The sequence below is a fragment of the Podarcis gaigeae genome, assembly GCF_964106915.1.
Source record: "Podarcis gaigeae genome assembly, chromosome: 13".
NCBI lineage: Eukaryota > Metazoa > Chordata > Lepidosauria > Squamata > Lacertidae > Podarcis > Podarcis gaigeae.
The window spans coordinates 10,995,985-11,006,210 of NC_139689.1; the positions used below are offsets into that span (position 1 = coordinate 10,995,985).

General features: G+C 41.6%; 1 protein-coding gene across 1 annotated transcript; it reads left to right on the forward strand.

Annotated features, from left to right (window-relative positions):
• Positions 1-6,305: 6,305 nt before the first annotated feature.
• Positions 6,306-7,205, forward strand: LOC310830756 (vomeronasal type-2 receptor 26-like; the record flags this gene model as incomplete). The annotated part of the gene is made up of 1 exon (XM_083710596.1): positions 6,306-7,205. One exon carries the CDS (start codon positions 6,306-6,308, stop codon positions 7,203-7,205), a length of 900 nt encoding a protein of 299 aa, XP_083566722.1.
• Between the last annotated feature and the right edge of the window lie 3,021 nt (positions 7,206-10,226).

Sequence of the window (10,226 nt, forward strand, 5' to 3'; positions counted from 1 at the left end):
TACCAAGAAAGGTTCCAGGCTTTCCATCCAGCCATCCCCAGCGCCCCCCTTCCTTCTGAATTTGGGGCCAGGTGTTGGGCGATCTGCAGATGACCTGCCACTCCCCAGCCTGAGGAGTGTAGGGAGGCTGATTACTCCCATCTCAGCCTCTGATTCCGGAAGGTACGGTGGTGATGGAATTCAGCAATCCTCCATCACAGCTCGCTGGAAGCTCCTCCCCCAAATGCTCCCCTATTCTTGGATACAATCAATATGTACAAGAATGAAGCTGTAATGATGCCATAATAATAATAAATATCAACAGAAGACATTGAGCAAGCATATCTGTGTTTTCCAATATAAGCTGGGGTTGGAGCTGACTCTAAACTTGGTAAACTTGGGATATAGATACAATATATATTCAATATTTAAGTGTGTGTGCATGCACATGTTTATATTTGAATAAACTGGAATATCATCAGTTCTTGTTTCCACTTGGAAACATTTGGCTTTTGCTTTTTCCAGATTTCATATGGTCTATTTGAACCAGCCATAAATTATGGAACCAAGTTCCCTTCCTTTTACCGCATGGTTCCCAATGAAGACCTTCAGTATCAGGGAATTATCCAGTTACTTTCGCTTTTCAGATGGAAATGGGTTGGGCTCATCACTCCAGCTAATGAAGCTGGGGAACGTTTCTTACAGACAATTGAGCCAATGCTTTTCAAGAATGGAATCTGTTCAGCATTTACAGAAAGACTTAAATTCAATATGAATTATAACAAACTAGAAATGGCAGAGGACTCAAGGATTTTGTTTACAACTTTCACAACCAGCAAAGCTAATGCAATTCTTCTACATGGAGAAAGTAGATTTAGTATATGGTTGTCAGCTGTTTTAAGCACAATGGAGTTATATCAGCTACTATTTCCTCAAAAGAAGTCACGTGAAGGAAAAGTATGGATTACAACTACCCAAATTGATTTCATATTATATAGTCTTCAAAAATTGACTGTTAATATACGAATGTTCCATGGTGCTATCTCCTTTGCAATTCACTTCAAGGAGATTCACAACTTTAAAGACTTTCTTCGGAGTATATATCCTCATTGGACAGAAACAGATGGTTTTATCCAAGATTTCTGGGAAGATGCATTCAGTTGTTCGCTTTCAAATTCCACTCTCTCACCAACCATGTGTACTGGAGAGGAGATGCTGGAGAGCCTTCCTGCACCATATTTTGAAATGAGCATGACTGGCCACAGCTACAGCATTTATAATGCTGTCTATGCTTTGGCACATGCCTTAAATAGCATGCACTTGGCTGGAGCCATCCGCAACAGAAGAGATGCTAAGGGAAAACTCTCTCCTTGGTATGCAGATCCTTGGCAGGTATTGTTCCCTCTTACAAAGCATTCACTGCATTGGTACATTTTGTGAGTAGGCATTTACTTATCAGTAAATAAATAAAAGAATAAAACTTAAGAAATTAAAAAAGAAACCTTTAGTAATTTTATCAAAGGTGGGAATTAGAATATTTCCTATAATGATACTAAACAGACTTTACGTGACACAGACTTTCAGAAGCAACAGACTACAAAAAACTAAACCTAACTGAAGCTGTGCCAACCACCTTCTCCACACTGCAAACCTCTCCGTTTTCTCCCCATTGCTACTCCTCCTGTATGTGCAACTAAAATATGGATGCTCTCCATTGTGAACTGAAGCATTTAACTTTGATTCTCTTTCCACTTAGCTCCACTCATTCCTGCAGAGAATCTCATTCAACAACAGTGCTGGGGATGAAATCGCATTAAATGAATACGGAGAGTTAGCAGCTGGCTTTGATATTACCAACTTGGTCACTTTCCCAAATAATTCCTATGTCAGAGTCAAAGTGGGCAGCTTGGATCCTCAGGCCCCTCCGGGCAAAGAGCTCACCATTAATGAAGACAGAATCAAATGGCACAGAAGCTTCACTAAGGTATGGAAATAATGGCACAGTCCCTGAAAACCCAGAATTAGTGGCTATCCACAAAATGGGATGTAACAAAAGCACTTCACACATTATTCATTTTGAAATTCACTAGCACTTGAAACCACTTCAGACTAGTGATGAGTTAGAATAGAGGAGTGCTCCCAGACCTCTTGCTTCAAATGGAATGCAACTCCTCCCAGAACAGGTCAGGCATAGGACCCGAAAGCATTTCTCTCTGAGACAGGATGTGGCCTAACAGGAAACCACAACCCAAAAGTCATGGAATGATTTCCTAGTCCTAGTTGCTTGTAATGAACCAGCAGGTAGGAGCAGAACCACTATAATGGCTTACAATTAATTCCTTGTGCCACACAAAGGAACACCATGTGAACTCCTTGAAGCAAATGTCGTTAGGTGGTGACTCCATCAAAAGGCCAAACCAGGGGAGAAATCACACCGAATCACACTGAATTCTAACACAGCTGTAAGGTTGGATGGTCCAGGCATCTTCTTAAGTTTGTATGATGCTTAGAACAGCAGCTTTCTACCCCACTGTATGTGCCACTTGTGTACATACGGATCATTTGCCGCCATTAGTCCTCCTATTTACTATTAAATCACCTGATAGTTGATATTTGATAAATTCCCCAAAACAATATCATAATATTAAACTCTTCCTATCTCTTTGGATAGCTGCCACCGCTTTCTCTATGTAATGCCAACTGCCATCCTGGTTACGGGAAGAAAAAGAAGGAGGGGGAGAAGTTTTGCTGCTATGATTGTGATCCATGTCCAGAAGGAATGATTTCAAATGAGAAAGGTTAGAGATGACCTCTTAAGATACTGCAGAACCTCTGGGTTCCTGGAAATTTTGTTGACATTAAACTGCTGCAGGAGAGAAGGCTTAAATTAACAGATGTGTTCTTCTCACTGTTTATAAATAACATCAATATATTTTAATCTTTAAAGCATCTTGAAGATTTCTTTTTTAAGTGGAAGATAATATATTTTACCTCCAACTTCTACAAAATTAGGGTGGAATGGAAGTGGTGTTTTCTCCTCTAAGAATTAGGTTGTTTGACAATAGGGTGAAACTCTTATCAAACTCACTTTTCTGAGATCCAAAGATTTCAGCTTTAATGCATTTCTCATTTTGTTGTACTGTTTATGTGGCTCTAAGAAAAAGCAGGGAGACAGTAAAAAAAAATGTCACCCATATAGAAAATCCCATAATTGATACATAAGTTTTATTTTTGATACACCTAGTACAAGCTCTTATACACTGAAGCTCCTATACATTCTGACGTAGAAAACACTATGCTAAATGGACTAGTGATGTGAAATTCTTAAGAATACTTTTGGTTACTTCAAATTGTCACACACTGTTTGTGCATTTTCAGACATGGAAACATGTGCCAGTTGCCCAGCAGATCAGTATCCAAACAGCGGCCAGGATCTATGCATTCCTAAGATTCCAAACTTCCTAGCCTTTGATGAAACCTTGGCCATTTTTTCATCTTCCTCTGCACTTTTATTCACTCTAATCACAATTCTAGTGCTCAGCATCTTCATTAAGCATCGCAATACAGCCATAGTCAAAGCCAACAATCGAAGCCTCACCTATGGTCTCCTTATCTCCCTCCTCTTGTGTTTCCTCTCTTCTTTGCTGTTTATCTGAAGACCTAATATGGTGACTTGCCTTCTCCGGCAAACTGCTTTTGGCATTGTCTTCTCTGTGGCCCTCTCCAGCATCTTAGCCAAAACCATATTGGTGGTTTTGGCATTCATGGCTACCAAACCAGGATCCAATATCAGGAAATGGGTAGGCAAAGAACTGGCTTATTCCATTGTCTTTTCCTGCTCCATTGTCCAAGTAGGAATCTGTGTCCTCTGGTTGGCAACCTCTCCCCCATTCCCAGATGTGGACATGCAATCAATGAGTGAAGAAATTATATTCTTATGTAATGAAGGGTCAGTCTCCATGTTCTATTGTGTTTTGGGCTACATGGGCTTCCTGGCCATTATCAGCTTCACGGTGGCCTTCCTAGCCAGGAAGTTGCCTGACACTTTCAACGAAGCCAAGTTCATCACCTTCAGCATGCTGGTCTTCTGCAGTGTTTGGCTCTCCTTCATTCCAACCTACCTGAGCACCAGAGGAAAATACATGGTGGCTGTGGAGATCTTCTCCATCTTTGCTTCTGGTGCTGGGTTGCTGGTTTGCATTTTTTCCCCTAAATGCTACATTATTGTGGTGAGGCCTGACCTGAACAACAAAGAGCAGCTAACACAAAGAAAGGTATAAATGACAGTGGAATTTGTGGTTCTGTTGGGACTTGCTGGCTGGTATCACTTTCCAGGTCCCTACTCTGGATCTTTGTAGAGTTTGCTCCTTAACTGTTTTGTCTGCCAAAGAGGTCCCAAAGTCAATGGGTACAGATTTTTCCTCAGGTTCTACTCCCAAAGCCTTTTTCACAAATGAGTAATGCTGTAAAGCAGTGGAGGTTTAGGTTCAAAATTTCCATCTCCTAGGTGGGCTCCCTTCCTAGGTTTACGAGACCCATCTGCCCCTCATTTCCCTCTACAGCACCTTCAGTAGCCACCTTTTTAAGCATTGGGCCCACTTTTGCTCTTATCTGCTATGTCCTGTCTTTGCATGCAGAGAAATTCCCTAACTCACTGAGGATTTGAGGCCCATTGGCTGCCCTCACCTGGTTTAGGAAGCCAGCCAGTTGTATCTGATTCATGGGATGTGGCTGCTGTTGCAAGCTGAAAATTTCTAGGAGCCACATGTGAGAACTGAGCGCAGGGTGGGCGTCAGTGGTAGACAAACTACCCCAGAAGGAGCACGACTTGTTCCAGAAGGAGCACGACTTTCACCCCTAAATGCTACATTATTGTGGTGAGGCCAGACCTGAACAACAAAGAGCAGCTAACACAAAGAAAGGTATAAATGATAGTGGAATTTGTGGTTCTGTTGGGTCTTAGAATACATGGACTTAGTGGCTGGTATCACTTTCCGAGTCCCTACTCCGGACATGTGTAAAGTTTTCTCCTTAACCTTTTTGTCTGCCAAAGATGTCCCAAAGGCAATGGGTTCAGATTTTTCCCCAGGTTCTACTCCCAAAGCCTTTTTCACAAATGAGTAATGCTGCAAAGCAGTGGAGGTTCAGGTTCAAAGTTTCCTTCTCCTAGGTGGGCTCCCTTCTTAGGTTTACGAGACCAATCTGCCCCTCATTTCCTAGTCCTAGTTGCTTGTAATGAACCAGCAGGTAGGAGCAGAACCACTATAATGGCTTACAATTAATTCCTTGTGCCACACAAAGGAACACCATGTGAACTCCTTGAAGCAAATGTCGTTAGGTGGTGACTCCATCAAAAGGCCAAACCAGGGGAGAAATCACACCGAATCACACTGAATTCTAACACAGCTGTAAGGTTGGATGGTCCAGGCATCTTCTTAAGTTTGTATGATGCTTAGAACAGCAGCTTTCTACCCCACTGTATGTGCCACTTGTGTACATACGGATCATTTGCCGCCATTAGTCCTCCTATTTACTATTAAATCACCTGATAGTTGATATTTGATAAATTCCCCAAAACAATATCATAATATTAAACTCTTCCTATCTCTTTGGATAGCTGCCACCGCTTTCTCTATGTAATGCCAACTGCCATCCTGGTTACGGGAAGAAAAAGAAGGAGGGGGAGAAGTTTTGCTGCTATGATTGTGATCCATGTCCAGAAGGAATGATTTCAAATGAGAAAGGTTAGAGATGACCTCTTAAGATACTGCAGAACCTCTGGGTTCCTGGAAATTTTGTTGACATTAAACTGCTGCAGGAGAGAAGGCTTAAATTAACAGATGTGTTCTTCTCACTGTTTATAAATAACATCAATATATTTTAATCTTTAAAGCATCTTGAAGATTTCTTTTTTAAGTGGAAGATAATATATTTTACCTCCAACTTCTACAAAATTAGGGTGGAATGGAAGTGGTGTTTTCTCCTCTAAGAATTAGGTTGTTTGACAATAGGGTGAAACTCTTATCAAACTCACTTTTCTGAGATCCAAAGATTTCAGCTTTAATGCATTTCTCATTTTGTTGTACTGTTTATGTGGCTCTAAGAAAAAGCAGGGAGACAGTAAAAAAAAATGTCACCCATATAGAAAATCCCATAATTGATACATAAGTTTTATTTTTGATACACCTAGTACAAGCTCTTATACACTGAAGCTCCTATACATTCTGACGTAGAAAACACTATGCTAAATGGACTAGTGATGTGAAATTCTTAAGAATACTTTTGGTTACTTCAAATTGTCACACACTGTTTGTGCATTTTCAGACATGGAAACATGTGCCAGTTGCCCAGCAGATCAGTATCCAAACAGCGGCCAGGATCTATGCATTCCTAAGATTCCAAACTTCCTAGCCTTTGATGAAACCTTGGCCATTTTTTCATCTTCCTCTGCACTTTTATTCACTCTAATCACAATTCTAGTGCTCAGCATCTTCATTAAGCATCGCAATACAGCCATAGTCAAAGCCAACAATCGAAGCCTCACCTATGGTCTCCTTATCTCCCTCCTCTTGTGTTTCCTCTCTTCTTTGCTGTTTATCGGAAGACCTAATATGGTGACTTGCCTTCTCCGGCAAACTGCTTTTGGCATTGTCTTCTCTGTGGCCCTCTCCAGCATCTTAGCCAAAACCATATTGGTGGTTTTGGCATTCATGGCTACCAAACCAGGATCCAATATCAGGAAATGGGTAGGCAAAGAACTGGCTTATTCCATTGTCTTTTCCTGCTCCATTGTCCAAGTAGGAATCTGTGTCCTCTGGTTGGCAACCTCTCCCCCATTCCCAGATGTGGACATGCAATCAATGAGTGAAGAAATTATATTCTTATGTAATGAAGGGTCAGTCTCCATGTTCTATTGTGTTTTGGGCTACATGGGCTTCCTGGCCACTATCAGCTTCACGGTGGCCTTCCTAGCCAGGAAGTTGCCTGACACTTTCAACGAAGCCAAGTTCATCACCTTCAGCATGCTGGTCTTCTGCAGTGTTTGGCTCTCCTTCATTCCAACCTACCTGAGCACCAGAGGAAAATACATGGTGGCTGTGGAGATCTTCTCCATCTTTGCTTCTGGTGCTGGGTTGCTGGTTTGCATTTTTTCCCCTAAATGCTACATTATTGTGGTGAGGCCTGACCTGAACAACAAAGAGCAGCTAACACAAAGAAAGGTATAAATGACAGTGGAATTTGTGGTTCTGTTGGGACTTGCTGGCTGGTATCACTTTCCAGGTCCCTACTCTGGATCTTTGTAGAGTTTGCTCCTTAACTGTTTTGTCTGCCAAAGAGGTCCCAAAGTCAATGGGTACAGATTTTTCCTCAGGTTCTACTCCCAAAGCCTTTTTCACAAATGAGTAATGCTGTAAAGCAGTGGAGGTTTAGGTTCAAAATTTCCATCTCCTAGGTGGGCTCCCTTCCTAGGTTTACGAGACCCATCTGCCCCTCATTTCCCTCTACAGCACCTTCAGTAGCCACCTTTTTAAGCATTGGGCCCACTTTTGCTCTTATCTGCTATGTCCTGTCTTTGCATGCAGAGAAATTCCCTAACTCACTGAGGATTTGAGGCCCATTGGCTGCCCTCACCTGGTTTAGGAAGCCAGCCAGTTGTATCTGATTCATGGGATGTGGCTGCTGTTGCAAGCTGAAAATTTCTAGGAGCCACATGTGAGAACTGAGCGCAGGGTGGGCGTCAGTGGTAGACAAACTACCCCAGAAGGAGCACGACTTGTTCCAGAAGGAGCACGACTTTCACCCCTAAATGCTACATTATTGTGGTGAGGCCAGACCTGAACAACAAAGAGCAGCTAACACAAAGAAAGGTATAAATGATAGTGGAATTTGTGGTTCTGTTGGGTCTTAGAATACATGGACTTAGTGGCTGGTATCACTTTCCGAGTCCCTACTCCGGACATGTGTAAAGTTTTCTCCTTAACCTTTTTGTCTGCCAAAGATGTCCCAAAGGCAATGGGTTCAGATTTTTCCTCAGGTTCTACTCCCAAAGCCTTTTTCACAAATGAGTAATGCTGCAAAGCAGTGGAGGTTCAGGTTCAAAGTTTCCTTCTCCTAGGTGGGCTCCCTTCTTAGGTTTACGAGACCCATCTGCCCCTCATTTCCCTCTACAGCACCTGGAATAGCCACCTTTTTGAGCATTGGACCTGCTATTGCTCTCATCCACTCACTCAGTCTGATCCTGTCTTTGTATGCAGAGAAATTCCCCAACTCACTGAGGATTCAAGGCCCATTGGCTGCCCTCACCTGGTTTAGGGAGCCAGCCAGTTGTATCTGTTTCATGGGATGTGGCTGCTGTTGCATGCTGACAGCTTCTAGGAGCCACAGGTGAGAGGTGAGTGCAGGGTGGGGATTAGAGGAAGGCAAACTACCCCAGAGGAGGCATGACTTGTTTCCCACTAGAGTTACTACCCCTCCCCTAACACTCTTTACATCACTGTAATGTATTACTGTATACTTAAAGCAAATGGAATCTTAATAGCAAAACTCTAAGCCTTTTCATTTAGAAATGGTTAAGTTCAGTTGATGAATGTTGTACATAAAGGAATGTTAATAAAATGTCTCTTATCAATAACTTCATGTAATCTGCAAAATCATCTTGAAGACCACAGAGGGTACCAGAAACAAAAAACATTGTGAAATAGTTAAGGGCTCTACATTCTTTATCTCTCACCCACAAGGCAGCTGAGGAATAGAAGAAGGAGAAGCCATTCCGCCCCCCTTTTTAAATAGTTTTAACAAAGAAAAGTAGCAGGGATATGCAACCATATTTGGAGGAAAACATATTGGATATTACTAACACTAATAGGACAAGCCTTTTTTTTCTGAATTATACTTTTAACCCGTTTGAAAGAGTGGTGGCAGAAAATATCTCAAATAAGCCAAATGGCTTCAGAGAATACAGATGTCTTGTTTATAATGTTGATTCTAAAGTCTAGTTATGCTATTTCTGTTATAATAATTTTTATTAATTTTAAATTTCCATTCAATCATAGCCTCATTAAAACAATACCAAATTGTAATAAAAATACTAATCACTCAAATACCGTATCAGATAATTTAGGTGCCCCCCCCATTGCTAGATGATTTCCTTTATTTCTGCATTCCAAAATCTTATTAATTTCTAATATATTCCAGTGAAAATAATAATCCCTTATACAACAACTGCAATATTAATAACTTCTATTTGTGTTGACACATTAAATGATTTATAGAACTACAAATGAGGCACTCAAACTATATCCTTGTTCTTCCAGTGTGTGGCAGTTATTCTGTCCATGGTGTCTCTTCCAATCCTTGTAAAATGTTGTGTCTATTGTGACGGGAAAGTTGCTTCCACAAGTATTTCTTTTTTTTCTTTTTTCTCCTGCCAGCAAATGCTTAAAGAACAGCAGCCTCTGATTGGCTGTGGTTCCAGGAGGGAGAGTTTAAAGAGAGCAGATTTCAAGGGAGATGGTGTTAGAGTGTGGTTAAGAGGGGAGCTGAGTTGAGGTGGTTGAGGAGGGAGGCTGGAGAGGTTAGGAATTAGGGAGATAGGAGGGTGGAGGAGGGAGAGTTGGTTCTGGAATAAAACATCCACTCCGAGTGTACAGTGAAGCACTGAATGTAGTGTCCTGCAGGGGTAATAGGATCGAATCTTGCTGGGAGACTGAGGGTAAGACAGGAAAAGGAGGAACTGAAAGAGATGAGTCTACTTAGGTCTCAAACTAATCAGGAAGGGAGAGACTTAGAAAGGAACTGAACTATAAAGCCGAAACCTCTGAAAGCGAATTGAAGTAAACTAGCGTATTATTATTTAAGTAACCTAAGTTTCTCGACTTATATTATACAACCTTGTTCTAAAAATAAATCTTTATTGGTTATCTAAAAACACCTGCTTGAAACTCAACTTCTTAGTTATCCCCCTCACAAAGATTCCCCCCCCCCAGGATATTCTGGGATAATTAGTTTTGTTTTTAAGTCTTCGGGTCAAAGGTTGTTCGGTGAGATGGGGGACTGTTATTCTAAAGCAGCAATGCTGCAGCAAGCAAAGGCTCTAGCAGCTCAGTCTGCTGCTTGTGGCTGGAAAGCCAAACAGGAAGTATGTGACTGTTGCCATGAAAACGAAGGGGCAGTCCATTCTCCTTACTGAGCACCGGATGTTAGCTCAGGATGTGTCATATGACCTGTACAGGATGTACATGGGTGGA